This window comes from Adiantum capillus-veneris, chromosome 11 (genome assembly GCF_014529385.1).
Source record: "Adiantum capillus-veneris isolate H3 chromosome 11, ASM1452938v2, whole genome shotgun sequence".
NCBI classification, from domain to species: Eukaryota; Viridiplantae; Streptophyta; class Polypodiopsida; order Polypodiales; family Pteridaceae; genus Adiantum; species Adiantum capillus-veneris.
This window is the reverse complement of record NC_140941.1, coordinates 54242448-54262399: the sequence shown is the minus strand read 5'-3', so window position 1 is coordinate 54262399 and position 19952 is coordinate 54242448. Positions and strand designations below refer to the sequence as shown.

General features: G+C 45.3%; 1 protein-coding gene across 1 annotated transcript in view; it reads right to left on the bottom strand.

Annotated features, from left to right (window-relative positions):
* Window positions 1–968: 968 nt before the first annotated feature.
* Window positions 969–19952, bottom strand: part of LOC147447252 (uncharacterized) — a 33148-nt gene continuing 14164 nt past the window's right edge. The window contains exons 3-7 of the mRNA XM_086523100.1: window positions 4428–4624; window positions 3805–3952; window positions 3465–3618; window positions 1407–1682; window positions 969–1318 (exon numbers count right to left, since the gene is read on the bottom strand). Coding sequence (XP_086379226.1) covers window positions 1654–1682; window positions 3465–3618; window positions 3805–3952; window positions 4428–4624 — 528 coding nt within the window. The 3' untranslated portion in view covers window positions 969–1318; window positions 1407–1653. The remainder of the gene's footprint in view (window positions 1319–1406; window positions 1683–3464; window positions 3619–3804; window positions 3953–4427; window positions 4625–19952) is intronic.

Genomic DNA, 19952 nt, shown 5'->3' with positions numbered 1-19952 from the left:
AAATTGATCTTGAATCCGACAACTAATTGTTGTGCTACAACCCATTGGATGTAGTTCACGGTGCTAAAGTTCTACCTCTATTTCTTGTGAACAAGAGTACAAAGGTAAGTGAGAGGAGCTCGCTCTGTCGCTCAACTTGTCTGAACCCGACATTATAAAGTCTAAAAGTTTGAAGTCATGAAGGAGATGATTTCTCATCTATGCCTTTGGAAGAGTTTGAAAACTTGATGCAAGGATTGCACTTTGGTTACACCCATTGAGTCATTAAAAGTCCAAATTGAGTAGCTAAGTTTCTTCCCCTCATTTCCATAGTTCATTAGCACTAGGCAAAACGGCTTTGAAACAATAACTATGCCATTTGGAAACCTCTATCAAAGAGCTAACACAAGCAACAATTATGAACGTAGGTGTGTGAAGATTTTTGTGGAGCTTCAAAACGACGTACAAAAGCGGTAATTTAGGATGACACTTGAAAACCAAAAATTTACAAAACTCTTGATCTTTAAGGTAACCTCAAGTGTTGTAATTTAGTGAATCTACTTCACCTAACAAGCATTCTAAACAGAACTTCCTACACATAACAACAAAGCTATTTGTCAAGTAAGAGAACAAAATCATGATGAAATTTCCTAAGAGCATGACGATGCAAAGAAGATGAGCTATTCCTTCTGAAGAAAGGTTCCTAATGCAAGATGCTAGTTTCAAAGAAGCTTTCTAGAGAACTACAAACTTTGAGAAGGCAAGAGTCATCCGAGGAAGGGAGCCTATATTTAGTGCCTCTAGATGAGGGGTTTTTCAAGGAATCAAAAGGAAGAATAGACAAAGTATTTGTTGGGAAATGATCTGATATAATTAGCTACAGAACCGTACACTGCATTTGTCAACTTGCTCATATCCCTGTTGAAAACTTCAGCATTAACCAGATCCTTTGCAGCTCTCGAAAAAAATGGGGGCATCACAGGGTCATATGCAAAGGAAGATATTGTGCCTCTAAGTACCTCAGTTCTAGTCCTATCAAATAAAGGATGTTACAAATGAAGAATGCAGTATCACTAATCTTTAAAATGACCGTCCAATTTGTTTACAAGTAGCCAATTGTTAAATATATTCCTGATTGAGTGGCCAACAGCGAGCAAAAGGCCCTGCTTGTGCCAGCTCACTATCACTAAAATTCAATCTAGAACTAAACAAACCAAATTAATATAAATCTGTACATTTCAATGTGAGGAAATGTACAGATTTCCTCATGTGAGGAAATGATAGAAATGTCTTGTCAAAAGGCAATACATTCTTTCATGTGTATCATAGCAAGTTGCCCCTGCAAAATAATAATGCCCAACAATTTCAGCCTAAAGTTCACACGTACAAATAACAGAAATTTGTTAGGGAAACGTAAAAAGGCTCACCTCTGAAAACTTCCCTCAAAATTTTCCTCCTTTGATTTGAACAGATGTATCTGCCTTGGAGCTCAAAAGAGTACAAAAATTGCTCCGAGAGGCTTCTTTTCATGAGCCAAATTAAGTATGAAGGTACTTTTTCTTAAGCCATCTTTATTAAGGATGCTGCACTAGAGATTCTTAGAATGTAGACCAGATCAATGGAAATGGCCTGTATCAGTATTTTTTGCTACGATTGAGCTACTTTGAAAAAATTTCAAGGCTCCGGGTTTACTGAAAGCCGCTCTGCATAAAAGAGACAAATAAAACAACATTTCAGTCAGATCAATCAGTGATGCTTTAACCAAAGTTTACCTTTCACTGTTGTCAGTGTCATTTCTGGACTTTCATCGTTCATGTGCCTAGCGCGCGCACACTTTGTACAAGGACTTCTGGCCCTTTAGTAGACACTCTGTTCTTTGTAATTTCCGTACTCAGACATGATATCAGATTCACCAATTGTATTTTTTTGGTCTCATAGGTCTTTTTGGCCTTTCGAAGATGTTAATATAACATTTCATTTCATTTCATTTCTCACTCAAGGCTGACCAACTCCAGGTTGCATTGGTGATTTGGACGATCACTGGCGCCCATCCTACCAGAGGAGAGGTTCAAGATAAAGAAAACCTGCGAGTCCATCTTCTCACAGAAGGCGGGCAAATTTTTAAATGGCCAGATATCTTGGGACCGGTCACAACAATATTACTATGGGGCCCCTGACAAAGGCTGACATAGGGGATACATTAATCCAGATGAGCCCTCTTGCTTTTTGTGCAGCTCGTACACATTTTCGGTTCATGGAACCATGGCTTTTATCACACACACCCAACCTCTTCGAACTCTTCAGTCACATTTTCGGTTCATGGAACTATGGCTTTGATTATACACACCCAACCTCTTCAGACTCTTCAGTCACATTCTTTTCACGGACTACGATTTGATTATGCACACCCAACCCCTTCAGAGTCTTCGGTCACATTTTTTTCATGGACTGTGAAGCTAACTCTCCTTGCTTTCCTGGATTGGAGATTTGCTTGGAACAATCTTGAAGATGCCTCCAATTGCTGCCTTGGCTGCAGCCAGCACAGCAGGCATGCCTCCAATTAAAGTTCTTATTCAAGGTCTGCACTCTTTCCGAGAGAGGATCTATCCCCCTATGGTTACACGATCGATCTGCCAATGCATGGCATTCGAAGGATGTGTGTAAACTATCTTCCAATCTCAGATGAAGTGTAAAGGTCACAAGCCATTGCGACCAGTTCTCTGTATCTTTCTGTCAGTGAAAACTTCTACAATTACGTGAGTTTCTTGCAAAAATTTTACAAATCTATCTCTGCTCTAGCTGCATTCTAAAACGAACTCTGATATTCAGTATTTCCATCCATCCACTAAGCTCCTTCATGGTGACTAGCTTGACCTACAAATCCTTTCTTTCACCAGTGCAATGCCATGGGAAGATACTTTTCCTTCTTTACATATAGGGTGGTCTTAAGGGGTGACCACCTCTTCAAGCAGCTTCTTTCATCCTTCGTTTTTGATAGGACTCCATAGTAAAATGAGTCTTTCCAAGAATGGTTTTTTGTTAACAGCCCTGTCTATTATGCAATCAAAAGTTCAAGTTGCTGAAACAAATTTTAGGGCACAATCTACAAGGACCCAGGACGATGAAAGAACACAATGGCCTTCTAATTGGATAATTTATTGGTCAACCGATGACAACTAAGAAAGCTCTTGAAGAACAGGCTATTATTGCATCATAAAACGAGATGCGATCATCTAAAATTTTGAAGAGTTCTTCATACTATATCTAAATTTTACCTACAGAAATCACTGGTTTATTTTTTAAATGATCCCACCCCTACCTTTCTTTTTCACGGTAATACATTGCTAGCCACCTCTCGTATACCCACTTGAATTTGTTAGCCTAGTTTGAATTGCATTGTTACAACGACATACACATGCTCATGATGTCATAATAAAGATTCACATCACAATCAACTGAAATAAGAAAACAGCAGCAATACTCACTCAAAAATTCGTATGATACAATCATGCAGGTACCCCAAGCAGATATGCTTAAAAACCGTGGTCCGAGTCCTCTGTAAAATCCCTTTGGTCCATCCTCCTTCAAAAGTGTCTTAGCAGTTGAATAAATCGTTGGCTTCTCTACTGTATCAATAACCTGGCACGAACGAGAGGTTCCAATCAGTTTACTTTTCACAACAAAAACAAATGATATGAACCCCTGCCGTGACTCTGAGCAGTAAAATGAAACGAACCATGAAACAGCTATGTAGTCAAGGAGGCTCATGGTTTCTTTAATAAACTAGCCTTTTTTTATTTACAGCATAAACAGCTTCAATCTGACCTGAAGACGTGTCTTAATCGTATCCAACGGTGTCGTTGCAATTGAGACAACGGAACCTGATACAATTCCTCCTGCAGCCTGAACAGAAACAACTTGCCACTGCTTTGGTTTTTCTTGCTCACCAACGTTAGTCCACTGCCCAAGGCCACTGCAAAATTTGAGGACAAAGCAATGACAACCCACAAGTGACAAAGTGATAAAATGCTTGTGGACCTGGCCAGTGCGGGGTAGTGTCATTTATCTAGCTCTTTGATCAGAAGCAGTGATGAACATAAAGTTTCTAATTTTGACAACCTCTCAATTCGCTAGCAAAAGTCTGATAATGAAAGACCTATTTGTCTCATTGACTTCTCTGCAACAATATTTGCTTTGTGACGAGGCTTAAAAAATGGAGTAAACTAATTAAACATGCAGAGAAAGCATGCACGCCACCTTGACAAGAAGAGAAGCATTGCTATGCACGCCGTAAACATGTACAAACAGTATACCTACATTTCAAATGCCAACAGTAAGCTTAATGCTTTGACCTGGTCTACATTCCACAAATACAATGCATTCTACTTTATAAAAAAAGTCCTCATAAAAAAATGTCATAGAAGAAAGAGTTACATTTTCACGCTTACTTCCATATCAGCCTCTGGCTAGCTCCATACGAAGCCCACCACACAGCACTAGATGGCGAATAGGTAATGACGGACATTCCAAACCCTCTGTAGAGACCACGAATTCCATCAGTTTTTAAAATTTTTCTAACAACATCAAATCCACCAGAATATTTTGTGGCTTCAGGCGTGCCCTGTATCATTAGCCTTTGACTGACCTGCAAAAATAATGTCAAAAAATTTCAAACAAATAGAACCAAATATGTACACATGCAAGAGAGCCAACACAATCATATGTTCTCACATGTCTAAAAGTTACTACACCAGACAAATATATTGCTTGAAAAGATGCAAACCAAAAGTTTTGACTATTGAGCAGACAGTGCATTTGCATGGATCCTTTCAAGATCCATGCCTGAAAGAAGGTGAAATATTCAGAGGGAGGGTCTGGAAATACATTTTTAGTTCCACTGACTGAAAAAAGCAGCGAGAAACAGAAAGTTGAAGAATAAGATAATGAAAGTAGGGAGATATTTCAAACGTGGGGGCACACAATTAGAGCGAAAGAACAGCATCTCACTTGGACAGAGTGGAAAGAAAGAAAGCATTATGAAAAAGTCAAGTCCTCCTCTCAAAATGTCCATTTCTGTTTGTACCTTGAAAACCAAAACAGCAGACAGAGGAGTCGGAGCAGGATGTGGGTGTATGTGGCTTGTGAATGGTGGCTAGTAAAACCACCACTGTATGTGTGAAGAGTTTTGAGAGTCATCTCCTCGGTTTTCCGCCTAGATCTTGGAGAGAGGGCTTCTTTGTGGCTGTGCCTAGCCCTGTGAGATTCCTCTCGTGTCTAGAGGCCTTGGGGCAATGCCCACCAGCTTTTGTCGGGTCAGGCCATTTGTATGTGACAACACCCTATTTTTAACCCTGTGACCCTTGGTATTCCCAATTTTCTCATGTATTGGGGTCGTGGGTTTTTTGCAGGGGTCAGGCAATGTCACCAAGTGATGACGTAGCAACTGAGCCTGACAGAGGGGGGTGGGGGGAGATAGAGAGATCATAGCCTACCACTATTGCCTCCCCGCCCCTCACCACAGCCTCGCGCACACCGTTTTTGCCTGCTAACTGATCTGCTGCTCTACAGGTCGACCTACAGCGATCAGCTATCACCTCCAGCAGAGCAAACACCTTGCCCCATGCCTTACTATGGCTGCCAGTCGCAGTTTGGTGGTGCCTTTGCTGCAGTTTTTCACAAATCTATCGCACGTGCTGAGGCCTCATTTTTGCCCTTCCCGCTCTTCTCCCTACTTGCCACCCTAAATGCCTGTTTGCCCTTGCTTCCCGCCATATCAGATCCTTGCCTTCACAACCTGGAGTTTTGGGCTTTTTTTGGGTGGTCTCTGCCCTGCAATGCATACTTTGGTGCGTTTCCTCTCCAACACAATTGGTTGCTGCTCTTGCCATCTTGTTTGGCGCTCGCGCCTCCAGAGTATTAGATTGCACAGATGGCCTCCTTTGTGCAGTGTAGTAGAAACCACTTGGAGGGGCTCCCCAGTCCTACTTCAATCACACCTGCAGCGAACCTTGCAAGCAAAGGACCCTACATCGAGTCGCGTTTGCTGGTCTTCGTGGAGGTGCCGAAGTTGCTCAACCTAGCGAACAAATTGATGGGACGGTCTCCTTTTCAATTTCCTTATTGTTTTTGTTTTGTTTTGTTTTCAGCTTGCATTCCTTGCTCTTGGGGGGGGGGGGGGGGGGGGGGGGGGGGGGGTGCGTGTAGGATGAATTCAACTATCAGAGCATGAAAAAGGCCAATCATCCATAGGTAAAAAAAGTCCAGAAAATGTATATTCATCGTGTACAACTTGGGCAATGTACAATCAAGGAAGAAAAACTCCCATTAAACCATTTGCATGCAAGATATGGTAAGTCCTCCAAATGTTACCTGCCACCATCACAGCCAACAACAGAAAGAGAGTTAGAAGTGGTAGGCAAGTGTCATCAATGAAGGACACTTGTTATCGATGTCCGCCATAGCTTAAGGCAAGAAATTTGAAGAGGAGGTAATCCTATGATGAAGGCCCAGACCTAATTAGGGAGCTCCATATAGAGCTCGTTAGTGAAGTATGGTCCAATCAAAAAGTCTTGCAAACTCAAGCTCTCAATATCCCACACTGCTACCTTCATATAGATCAGCAGATTTTCCATTTTGGAAAAGTAGGCGGGAGTGGTCTACTCACGCAGAGTGGGGTGATGGGAGTATGGGGCGACGTGGGAGAGGTGGTAGGGTCTCCTTGTTTGATATAGCCCTGAATGAGTACCCGCCATGCAAGGATGTATGCCAGCGTAGTGGTCTAGTGGAAGTGTGTGGAGGTGATTTGTGGTACTTCCCACCTGGCTAACAAGTATCACACTTATGATGTCAAAGCCACTCACTTTAGCCTTAGATTCCATAGGAAAACAAATCCAATGTAATTAGGTATGTGTAGGAAACACCCTCCTCTTTTCACTAGGTCAATTATGTTTGTAGGAGAGGGACCTAGTGCCCACCTCTTGAGGCATAAGTTGACTTTTTTGAAGTTTGTATATGATTGAAGGTTTTCTGTGGCTTCCAACTATTGTAGATGATTCTCCATAATCTAATTCTCTCAAAGCCATTTTGACAAAAGGCTTGTACAAGGGCTTTTATATCAAAGCAGGCTTGTTCTACAGAGTGGTTACAGAAGATAATGGGTTTGATTTGGCATAATATGACTTTGTGAGACCGTTTAGAAGGTCTATTGCTGCCTCTGTGGATAAATTTTAGAACATGGGCGGGCACCACCATACTTTTGTCTATCCTAGATCTATGTAGTTCCCCATGATGTACTTCAAGCTTCATACTGTGGAAAGTTGTGCTGATACCTTTGCCTTCTTTAAAAATGGTGTTGTTGTCATCTATGGAGAGGCACGGAGGATAAATGGGGTTGGTGATAGTGAAATACCTGGGCTGCTCATTGTTAACCCAATAAAAATCATCAAAGAACCTAAATGGGGTTTTGAGTTGGAGAAGGTGATGCCGATGAAGAGGGTCTTTTAGGATTGAGTTGATGTAGTTGTATTCCAATGCATGTAGGTAGAGGTTACACCAAATGGGAGAGCGTGTGTGTGTGTGTGTGTGTGTGTGTGTGTGTGTGTGTGTGTGTGTGTGTGTGTGTGTTTGTGTGTGTGTGTGTGTGAGAGAGAGAGAGAGAGAGAGACAGAAATGAAATGTTATATTAACGTCTTCAAAAGGCCAAAGTGACCTATGAGACCAAAAAAGTTACAATGTGTTGGATCTGATACAAAGTCAGAGTAACAAAAGTAACAAAATTAAAAAATGAAAATACTATGCTATGGAAACCTAAACAGCTAGGTGTGAAGTAAGCAGCTAGCTTGGATAGCTAAATCACAAGAGAGATCACAAGAGATCCAGCATCGGTCGCTGGCGAGTCTCATCAATCTCCTCCATGGTCAATAGTCTGACCGAGCGTCGTGCATGTCGGGCCAAAGTGATCCGGATCATCTGATGCAGCCTCCGTGGATGTTGTGTAGTCCTCCACAATCGTGGGCGTCTGGATCTCCCTACCTCAGTCGCTCGATCAATCAGTGTGCCTCTGGTGTAAGGCGACAAACTCTGTTGTGTGTTGATAGCTCCTCCGGGTGTCCAATGTCTGCTCTAAAGAAGTTTGTGATTTGTCTCTCAAACTGCCTAGACTGTCCTCTCGTCAAACTCTCTCTCTGTCTGCGCAGCTCTAGCAAAAACAAACCCAAGCATCTCTAATCCTCGTACCGCATGACTCTGGAGAGTGGTTCAAATCCCTCTCTGAACAAGCAGCGGAAGCGGCCTCGTATCTCCTAGTAGACGGGGCGGTGGCATGTGTAGTGCAACTCTGTCTCAGGCTCCATGTCACACATGGGGCATGTCCTGGCCTCTGCTGGTACTCCGCTGTATCTCCCAGTCTCGATCCGGAGCTGGTGTGAAGATGTGTGTATCTGGCCAATAGCACATCGTATCCCATGAGACAAGTGGGTGTCCATGTATCTGGGCCTCGTCACAAAACCGTCCTCCGTAAGCTGGAGAAAATGCTTTCTGTAGAAAGCCATCTTCGTGCCCAGCTCCTGTACTGGCTGTATCCATGTCCTCCTGGTGTCTAGCTGGGTCAAATCCTGGCGGATGAGCCTGGTGATCTCGGACTGTGTAAGAGTCAGAGAGGGCGCATCCAGTGAGTACTGGAAGGGGGCAATTTGTCTATGCTGAACCCATGCGCCTGAAACCATGATGTCATCTCCCCATACCAGCATGTTGTATCTCCCTGCATGGCTAATTGTCGAGAGGACTCAAGTGTAAGGCGGGCATATCTGTCGCTGGGAAGTTCCCACATGCGGTGTATGAAGGAGACAGATCTGGTGAGTGCCTCAACCACTAGTGGGGGGGCAGCTAGCTCTGCTCGGATAATGGCACGTGGTACTGAAGCCTTGGCTCTAATGAGCCGCGAGATCATAGAGACCAGAGGCTTCTCCATGTCTCCCCATCCATCAGTGCGACCCGTCCTCCCGTGATGATCCAATGAAGGTCCCCATATCTCACCTCCATAAAGCAATGCAGAAGCCACCAAAGTGTCAAAGAGCCAGAGCTTCATCCGAGAGAGAGAGAGAGAGAAGAAGAAGAAGAGAATTTTAACATTGTAGGAAACTATCCCAAGAGACCTTAAAGATCTATACGACGAGGAGAGAGAATGTCGAGTGTGTGTGTGTGTGTGTGTGTGTGTTGTGGGTGTGTGTGTGTGTGTAGAGATTGGTTTTGCATGCTTTACACCTTCAGGCAGTGCATTTCGCATATTCAGCTTGCAGAATCTACACGCAATCCAAGTTTGCAGGCACCGAGGCTCACCACAATTGGCCATCCTTCATGATGGCACACGGGGGGGGGGGGGGGGGGGGGGTGGAGAAAGAGAGAGAGAGAGAGAGAGAGAGAGAGAGATGAAATGATGTCATATTAACGTCTTCAAAAGGCCAAAGTGACCTATGAGACCAGAAAGTTACAATGTGGTGGATCTGATACAAAGAGTAACAAAATCACAACATAACAAAATAAAAATACTATGGAATCCTAAGCTACTTGATGTGAACTAAGCAAAGTAAGCAGCTGGCTCGGATAGCTAAAAAGCTAAATCACAAGAGATCCAACATCGGTCGCTGTTGGATCTCATCAATCTCCTCCATGGTCAGTAGTCTGACCAAGCGTCGTGCATACCTGGCCAAAGTGATCCGAATCCTTTGATGCAGACTCAATCGATGTTGTGTGGTCCTCCACAATCGTGGGCGTTTGGATCTCCTCAGCTCAATCGCTCGGTCGATCAGTGTGCCTCTGGTGCGAGACGAATGTGACCTCTGCTGTGGTGGTAGCTCCTCTGGCTGTCCAGTGTCTGCTCTAAAGAAATCTGTGATCCGTCTTTGTGATTGGCTAGCCTCTCCTCTCATCGGGCTCTCTCTGTGTCTGCGCAGCTCAAGCAAAAACATACCCAGGCATCTGTAATCCTCGTACCGCATGACTTTGGAGAGTGGTCCAAAACCCTCTCTGAACAAGCAATGGTAGCGGCCTCTTATCTCGTAGTAGAGGGGGCAACGGCATGTGTAGTGCAACTCTGTCTCAGGCTCCATGTCACACAAGGGGCATGTCCTGGTCTCTGCTAGTACTATGTTGTATCTCCCAGTCTCAATCCGCAGCTGGTGTGAAGATGTGCGGATCTGGCCAATAGCACATCGTATCCCATGAGACAGGTGGGTGTCCATGTATCTGGGTCTCGTCACAAAACCGTCCTCCATAAGCTGGAGAAGATGCTCTCTGTAGAAATCCATCTTCGTGCCCAGCTCATGTGCTAGTCTGTATCCACGTTCTCTTGGTGTCTAGCTGAGTCAAGTCCTGGAGGATAAGCCTGGTGATCTCGGATTGTGTAAGAGTGAGACCTGGTGCATCCAGTGAGTACTCGAAGGGTGGCAACCTGTCTATGCTGAACCCATGCGCCTGAAACCATGATGTCATCTCCCCATACCAGCATGTTGTATCTCCCTGCATGGCTAACTGTCGAGAGGACTCAAGTGCAAGGCGGGCATATCTGTCTCTGGGAAGTTCCCACATGCGGTGTGCAAGGCGGGCATATCCGTCTCTGGGAAATTCCCACATGCGGTGTATAAAGGAGACTGATCTGGTGAGCGCCTCAACCACAAGTGGGGGGGGGGGGCGCTAGCTATGCTCGGATAATGGCATGCGGTATTGAAGCCTTGGCTCTAACGAGCAGAGAGATCATAGAGACCAGAGGTTTCTCCATGTCCCCCCATCCATCGGTGCGACCCGACCTCCCGTGATGATCCAATGAAGGTCCCCATATCTCAGCTTCATAGAGCAATGCAAAAACCACCAAAGTGTCAAATAGTCACAGCTTCGTCTGAGGCTCCTGAAACTGAACCTGCGAACACATCCTCTCCAATCTATCCAATGATGCATGGGTTCTCGTCAATCTGGTCTCTGCTGCTCTCCTCAATGAAAATGCTGGTCCGCGAAAAACCACTCCAAGGTAAGTGTAAGCATCTGTGTACTCCACTGTCTCCGGGCCGTATGTGAATGTAGGTGCTGACCTCGTGATCCACTGTGGGGTGGTATTAAACACCATAACCTTGGTTTTACCAAGGTTGACAGACAAACCACTTTCGCAGGCAAACCTATGCAAAGCATCCAAGTGACGTTGCATCCCCTCCGGAGAGTCAAAGATCAACACAATATCATCAGCATATAACAATAGTGGAATCCATGTCCCTGCCACCTGTGCACCTCTATCACCATCGCTCTCAATGTAGTCAGAAACCTCATCCACATACATACCGAATAGAGTGGGAGAGAGCGGGCAGCCCTGCTTCACCCCAATAGTGGAGTGAACCGGTGTAGATAGACCCTCAGAGGTGTGTACATGCCCCACTACTGACTTGTATAATGCCATGATCCCCCAACTGAGCTCTGTGGGTACTCCCATCTCCTTTAGTCTACGCATCGATCTAGCTTTGGGTACTGTGTCAAATGCTTTGCAGAAGTCCACAAAGCTACAATAGATCCATCGAGAGAGAGAGAGAGAGAGAGAGAGAGAGAGAGAGAGATAATAGAGGAAGTAATAGGCAGGCAGGAGCAGCAATCGAAGCAAAATGTGCAAAAAAAATCCGCGCTTGGAAGGAGCGAGCAATTAAAAGCAGCACAAAGGCCACGTACTCCATAAAAACGTTAGATGGAGGGGTAATTGCCCCAGTATAGTTTTTTCACAAAGAGTGAGGCCCCACCAAACAACACCCACCAAGAGCAAGGGTTTTAAGTTTGAGAGCAAAGGGCAGATAGGGAAATTTATAGAGTAATAGACCGACTAGCACACTCGATAATTGCATTAAGTACCTAGAACTGAGTTTTAGCAAGCAGCTAAGGTATAGTTAAAATGGACAGAGCTTTAAACAGACCAGTCAACAATTGAGCAAAAAATTGGTGACAAACAAGTGCCTTACAAGGCAGCCCGTTCCCTCGTTGGAACGCCACGGATCTGCTAGCACTCGTCTCCCTACTGCAGCCCAAACCTTCGGCAGCCCATTGAGCCTCTTCTCGGCCGATCCCTCACCGCATCGAGTGCTCCCATTGCTGTCCATCATCAGCTCCATAATCATCTGGGTTTCAGCCCTGTTTTACACAACGGATCGGCTGTGTTTTTGCAGCCAGCTTTCAGCCCTTGATTCCTCTCACATCAAGAGCGAAAATCAACCCCAGATCTACCCCTTGGTGGCCATCAGCAACCTCTCATCCAGACGGATCCAAAGGTGCATCAAATCCGCCCCGTAGGTGCTTCATCTTGAAGAGTTACTGCAACGACATTCCCCATTAAAGTCAGTAGAGTCTACATTTGAGGTATCGCATGTGTGTACATTCCATTTACGCAATCAAAAGCAAATACCACATCAACAACAGTGTGGGGGGCCCTTGAGAGGGTTGGTTGAGACCCCATTGGGTCTCTCTCTCTCTCTCTCTCTCTCTCTCTCTCTCTCTCTCTCTCTCTCTCTCTCTCTCTCTCTCTCTCTCTCTCTCTCTCTCTCTCTCTCTTCCGAGTAACTCCGGATGTAGTCGCGTAATGATGCATGATCTCTCGCACCTCGCGGGTAAAAAAAGTACGGAAGTCCCACTCCAATCTGTAGATCCAAGCAATGAACATGTCCAAGAAGAGATCCAAGATCCTCTCCCTAAGTCCATGTAGATACTCCTGTGTAAGCAAGTGATTTGACGTGTCAAGGTCAAGTGGTAAGTGTCTGTCCACCTAATATAGTGGTGTCCTCTCTGGGAATATCGGAATCCCATATGCCATGGGCATGGCCATAACTCGCATGAACTCCTATGATGAGTGCATAGGTGTGTCCATAGCAAACCACAAGTCACTACCCCTCTGGAGTGCGCAACCACCGAATGATGGCTGGAATGAATGGATCTTCCAAGGACCGTACGCCCATAGCTGATCAAGCTGATGTCGAAGATGTCGTGTACTGCAACAGTCACTGAGAAACCACATGGACCACCATTGGATGGTGTCCTCGCAGGAGGTAACTTCATCCTCTATGAAAAACACAAGCCAAGAGACTGGTGTCCACCCAAAAACGCAACTGCGAGGTGATGAAAACGCTGCTGTCCAGCGATTTTCAGCGTGCTCGTACGCTCCCGGCATGGTCCGGAGCAGTGCAGAGGGTGTAGGGAGGGTTCATCCCTGTGTGCACAACCGTCGAAGGGCTGAAAACAGAGAAAAAACAGCAGGTATTGCTGGCTGAGATATGAAGAACTGAAGAGGAATTTGACCGGCAAAGCACCGGATGCAAGGCCGTGTGTCATAGGCAAGATCTGGTGGAGCAAAGTTGAGCGCTGCCCCCTCTGCTGCAAAAACGCAGCAGCTGTCAAGAACACAAATGGCAGCCAAAAACACTGATGGAAGGAGGTTTTCTGCGACAAATTGCACAAAAACAGTAGTGCTGGCAGCCAGAAGCAAAAACGCCAGGTGTAAATGCAAAAACACAGGTTGAGGAGGTTCCCCCGCGACAGAAAAACGCAGATTTCCATCCCTTGCCTGGTGCATGCAAAAACGCTGGGAGATATGTGCTACTTTTACAAAAACGCTGGCTGTTGTTGATCCCTTGGGTAGAGTACCTCATGCGCAAAGTGCGTCCAGACCATGGAGAGCCTGAAGCTGCTGATACCATGTCACGTGCACATTAATTCTATGTGTACGTGAACAAGTTGTTCCTATTTCTAGGGTTTAGGAAGCCTAGGAAGTGTTCTGGTACCTTTGTGAGCCTGTGCGTAGGCCGTGCATGTCCAAGCACTTAGAGTAGCTGCATACCCTCTAATTGCACAACCCAAGACCGTTAGTACCATGATACAGTACCAAGCATGAGCATTTTCCAAAGCATGGAACCCTTTTTGCCAAAGTACACATTTTTCACTTACTTTTGTTGGAAAAGTAGATGGGCAAATTGCTAAAGAGCTATAAAAGAAATCATTGGGCACTCCGTAGAAACAGAAGAAGCAGGACATAGAAGGGCAGGCACCCGCAGCAGAGCAGGCAGGCACCAACAAGTCCCAGCGTTTTCTCAAGATCAACCCAGTGTTTTCAGCCACTACCACCAACATTTTCAGTTTTCAGCCCTTAGCCTCACGAGAACCCGCTCCCACCCGGTTGCAGATCCTCGCCAGTTTCCCTGTCAAGACCCAGATCGGCCTAGCGTTTCAGATTTCAGCAGAGCAGCCAGTGTTTTGCAATTTCAGTCAAATCAGCAAGCGTTTTTGCATTTCAGCCCTAGCTCGGCGAAGCGGTTGCATATCCAGGCCTGTACGGTGGAGCGGAAGTGAATGTTGAACGTTGCTCAAGATGAGTGCTTTGAACTATGCTCAAGGTTCCTTTTACTATCGGAAGGGAGAGCCTTCCGTTCCTTTAGTGAGAGAGTGCAAGTGATCACAAACAAAGTGGATAAACACTGTGAATGAAGGTATTGAGACTGAGAGATAGAGAGAGAAGAATACGACACCCTCCTCCGAAGGCCCCACTCTCTATGGCGAGAGCGGTCTACTCTTGATTGCACAAGTCTCTACAATGCTTTGGACTTGCCGATGAGGTCGACGACGATGAGGACGACGACGAGACGGGCTGATATCTGAAAACGCTAATGGCTGAAATCTGCAAATCTTTATCTACTGAATTCTGACTCTATGTCGGTGATGACGACGCGCTGAAAACGCAAATGCTGAAATCTGCATTTTCTGGGATGAATCTACAAACGCTCATTGATATGCCCGTGCGGTGAGGATCTGCTGGGGGGAAGCTGAGATTTGCGAGGTCTAGGACTTGCGGGGCGGAGTCTAGACGCTGAAAACTGAAACCGCTGATGCAGGGAATGTCTTCACGCCGGAGTTCTACAAAAACGCTACGCTAGGAATCTGAGGCAAAAAGGCTAGGCTGAATTTGAGATCTGCAGCAAAACCGGTGCCAGAACACTTCCTAGGCTAGACTGACTGAACTAGACTGAACCCTTGTCATGAAGTAGCGTGTCCACACACACATAGGGTTAGATGTGCACGTGACATCTCCTCCCTTTTAAAGTGAGATACTAGTATCGATCTGCATGGCTTCCTTGTAGGCTGCCAACGTCTCTGGATAGTCTTTGAAAAACTCTTCATCAACCCACACTGCTTCGTGGGTCCCTCGATCCTTGAACTTCAAAAAGTATTCTCTCACTTGCTTCTTTTGAACCATGGCAAAACCGATGCAACAACACTTGCTCTGGCTTTATGACTTCTGCTTCATCGATGATCTCCGGTTCTTCTTCTTCCGAAATGTCCTTTGGAGGAGTTCCCTGAAACACTTTCAACCAAGAAACATGGAAAACGTTGTGCATTGACCATGACGTAGGTAACTGCAATTTCATTGAAACCTCATTTATCTTTTTAATGACAGAAAATGGACCATACATTCGAAAGACAATTTTGGACACTTCTTTCCAACTTGCTTAAGACATTGCTTCATGATTCTTAAATACACCCAATCCCCTTCCTGGATCGAAACATCCTGACGATGCTTATTAGCCTGCCGTGAGTAAGATTCCTGAGCCTTGCTTAGCCGAAGCTTCACACTCTCAGAAATCTCATCCAACGACTGACTTTCAACATTGGCATCGGGCATTTCACTGACCGAGCGAGTCAAAAGTGATTAGAATGGACGGCCAAAAGCTGCCTCATACGGAGTTCGACCAATGGCAGAGGAAAAACATTCAAAATAGCCTGAACCAATGGAAGATAGAGCTCCCAATGAGACTGTTGATCATGCACATATAACTTTATAACATCAAAAGCCAACTGATTGTAAATCTCTGTCTGACCATATGACTGTGGATAAAAAACCAATGAAAAAGTCAACTTAGTGTCAAAATTTTCAAAGAGTGCGCACCAAAAATTGGACGTGAACTTAAGATCTCTATCTGAAACAATCGATTTTGGCAAACCACACAGGGGGTACCAATGCTTTATAAACAAGCGTGCCACATCTTGTGCGGTGACTGTGGCCTTACAAGGAATCAACATGCAAAACTTGCTGAAACGATCAACAATTGTCAAACATTGAGTATTCCTTGAATGCAAACTAGGTAGAAGGTTAATCACAAAATCCATGGAAATATCTTGAAAAGGTCCATCGGGAATAGGCAGGGAAGCAAGAGGCCTTACTGCTTACCCCGAGGAGCTTTTACCTTTTGACATATAGTGCATTATGTGATATAACGAAACACATCTTTTTGCATTTTAGGCCAATAAAAGAATCTTTCTATTTTTTCCAAAGTAGTGTTCATTCCCGTGTGCCCACCCATGAGAGTCATGTGCATCATGCAATTTGGCTTGCCTGAGAGAGGGCAACACACATAGACGTTGACCAAAATACAACAAACCATCACGAATGAGATAGTCGCTTGGCCCTTGGGAAGCAAGCGCCTGCAACCATTGCTTACCAAACTCGGAATCCGCATACTGGTTCTTCATATTGTCGAAAGACACACCCTGAATAGAAACTGTGGATCTTGACTCAAGAGCCAAAATCTATCCTTTGTGACTCAACGCATCTGCAACAGGGTTAGCTTTTCTAGCCACATACCTCCAAATTGCTCAAAAAATTGTGACCACCATGCTTGGCGATCACTCCAATGTGCACTAGGCATAGACTAGAGCCACTTGAGGGCTTGGTGATCTGTGCGAACTGTGAACTCTCTACCATAAAGAAAATGCTTCCAATGCTTAAGAGAGTGAATGACAAACAAAAGTTCATCATAAACTGAATAGTTATTTTCTACACTATTGAGCTTCCAGCTAAGAAAAGCTACTAGACGACCATGCTGCTGAAGCACAACGCCTATGGCGACATTGCTCGCATCCGTCCATACCTCAAAGGGGTCATCCCAAGAGGCAACAATGAGACATGACGCTTCTGTCACCGCAACCTTGAGGGTTGTGAAAGCCTCAATGGCTGCCTCAGGTAAATCCACGCGCTGACGACGAGTCTTTACCCCTTTCAAAACATCAGTCATAGGTGCGGCAATGCGTACAAAATTCTCTATGTGCGAACTATATACTTGACATAAACCAAGAAAAGAGCGCACGTCATATGCAGTCTTGGGCAAATCCCAATTACGTACCTGTTTGACCTTCGCGGGGTCTAGCTTGACGCCTTCTGCAGAAATGATATAACCCAGATAAGTAACTTCAGTGAGAAAAAACTCAGATTTCTTAGCTGCAATGTACAACTGACACTCATCCAAACGGGCCAATACCCTTTCTATATCCCTTTCATGTTGTTCCCACGATGTAGAAAAAATGAGAATATCATCGAGAAGGATGACAACACATACACCAGCCATATCGCCGAAATGGCCTACCATGAGACGGTTAAATGTACCCACGGCACCTATCAATCCAAAAGACATAACCACATACTCCCATTGCCCTTGCTCTGTGCGAAAAGCGGTTTTGAAGATGTCGCCTTTGGATACCCTTACTTGATAGTATCCACTTTTGAGATCAATCTTGTTGAAGACCTTTGCCCCATTGAGCCTATCCAAGATATACTCAATGCGAGGCATCGGAAACTTGTTCTTGACAGTCATCTTGTTCAATGCCTTGTAATCAACACACAAACGAGACAAACCATCCTTCTTACGCACAAACAAAATAGGAGCAGCTAAAGGACTTACACTAGGACGTATGAATCCTCTAGCCACCAACTTCGTGAGTTGCCGCTCTAACTCTTCTTCCTGTGCCTTGTTCAAACGGTAGGGAGCCTTACTGACCGGCTGTGCCCCCTCCGTAAGCTCGATGCGATGGTCCTCCGGCCGCTCAGGTGGGAGACGAGGTGAAAGATCATCCTGTAAAAAGAGATGCTTAACCTTGGTAAACAAAGCTAAATACCTGTCTAGAGCCTGAATGCTCTAGGTAACTCAAGCAGCATAAATGAATGCCGCTTGTGCTCCTGGTCGTAATTCACGCTTTACCTGCACATGAGAAATGAGAGGCAAAGAATTCAGACCCTTCTCGGCACGAATGATCATGGGAGAGTCGCTGTTGGCATTTAATGTGAGAGTGTTGTCCTCCCAATCAATGAGAGGGTTATGCTCACGAATCATCTAATGTCCAAAAGCATATCACATCCTGAGAGAGGAGACACGACAAATTTTCTACGGAAAGCCGCCTATTGAACTGTAAACAACACATTAAGGCACTCTTGCGTGATGAGAAAGTCCATACCGGGAGCGAAGCCAGAAACCTCGAGAGGAGATGTTGAACTAGCCTCTAGGCGGGCTCTCTCTCTACAAGAGAGACTAATCACATCATGCATACTGCCTGGATCAAAAAGTATAACAAAACGTTGATCCTTTACATGACCATAACACTTCATGAGAGACTGATTAATGTGTGTGTCAGAGACATGAGAAGAATCAGCTTGATTCATTAAAGTGCTTGTGGTTGCTATGGATGTCTTAGGTTCTTTAGGTGGGGCTGTCTTAGGACAAGCCGCTTTAATGTGACCCTTGACGTGACATTGATAACAACGACCTTCCTTAGCATAAATGACTTGTTCTTCTGCCGTTATGTATCCTCCAAGAATTTCTTTCGCGGCTTTTTCATAAGGGGTTAGCTTAGGTTTAGCAGGTGTTTTAGGTTTTACCCTTAAATTCATTGTTAGAGTTCTTTTCCGAAGAATTAGAGGAGGATTGGCTAGAAGAGTTACCATTCTGAGGGTTCAGAGAAGTCTGGGAGATACTTTGAGACGACTTGTTCTCCTTAGGCTTTCCCTTGTTGTGCTTCATCTCTTGGGAGAGAGCAATCGCTACCGCCTTGTTGAGATCCGCGGGGTCGAAGACTTCTATATCAAACTTGATATATTTGTCCAACTCAAAAAAGAAAGCCTCTTTGTGCTCATCATTCAATCTACGTAATTGGGTGCCGAGCTGCAAAACACGGTTAGAAAAAGACATGATTGGCATACCATTCTGCTTGAGGTTGTGCCAATCCTCTTTCAACCGCGCAGGGTACTGTGGTGGCATAAACCGCGCCTTGAGCTTGTCTTGGAAGTTGGCCCAATTGAAAGAAAGGGGCGGGCCTTCCTCGGTTTCCTCTAGGTGTGCGGTCAACTATGCCTCTTGCCATGCGTGGTACCAATTAATGCCATCACCAGCAAGGTACATAGTTGCTATCAAACCTTGCTATTTCATGTCCTCTTAGTTGTCGCAAAATAAACATTAAATTGATGCAACCAAGAATGAATAACACTAGCATCCATCTTACTGTCATACTTACTGAAAGTCAACTTCTTGGTGACGGGGTTGTTGGAGTCTGAATCTCGGCTTGCGCCACTTGATGAGCTACCAACATCTTTGGCCGGCTCGGACTTCGAAGTGATAACCTGTCGGACCAACTCTTGCATGTGTTGGTCTCTCTGCGTCTCACGCTTTGCTCCAAAGCCGCTCGTCTCTCTTCGGTCACCTCCTTTCTTGCTTCGGCCGCCAGGCGCGCTTGCTCACGCTGAATAGCTGCCTGTCTTTCTTTGGCCGCTTCCTTTCTTGCTTCGGCTGCCAAGCGCGCTTGCTCATGCTGACACTCGATAGTTGCCTGCCTTTCTTCCGCCGCCAAGTGCGCTTGCTCACGCTTACGCTCAATAGCTGCCTTTCTTTCTGCTTTTCGTTCTTTTCGTTACTCAGTCTCGCCAAGCGCGATTGCTCACGCTCGCGATCCAAGGATGCCTGTCGTTCTTGGCGCTCCCGTTCCATGGATTCCTATCTTTCTTGGCGCTCACGCTCCAAGGTATCGCGTCGCGCTTCTTGGTGTAACATCATGTCCATCATCGACTTGACCAAAGCCTCCATAGGATTTGGTGCAATCCTTGGCGTAGATGGGAAAGGGGGAGGGTCAGAAAAGACTCCTGGTGG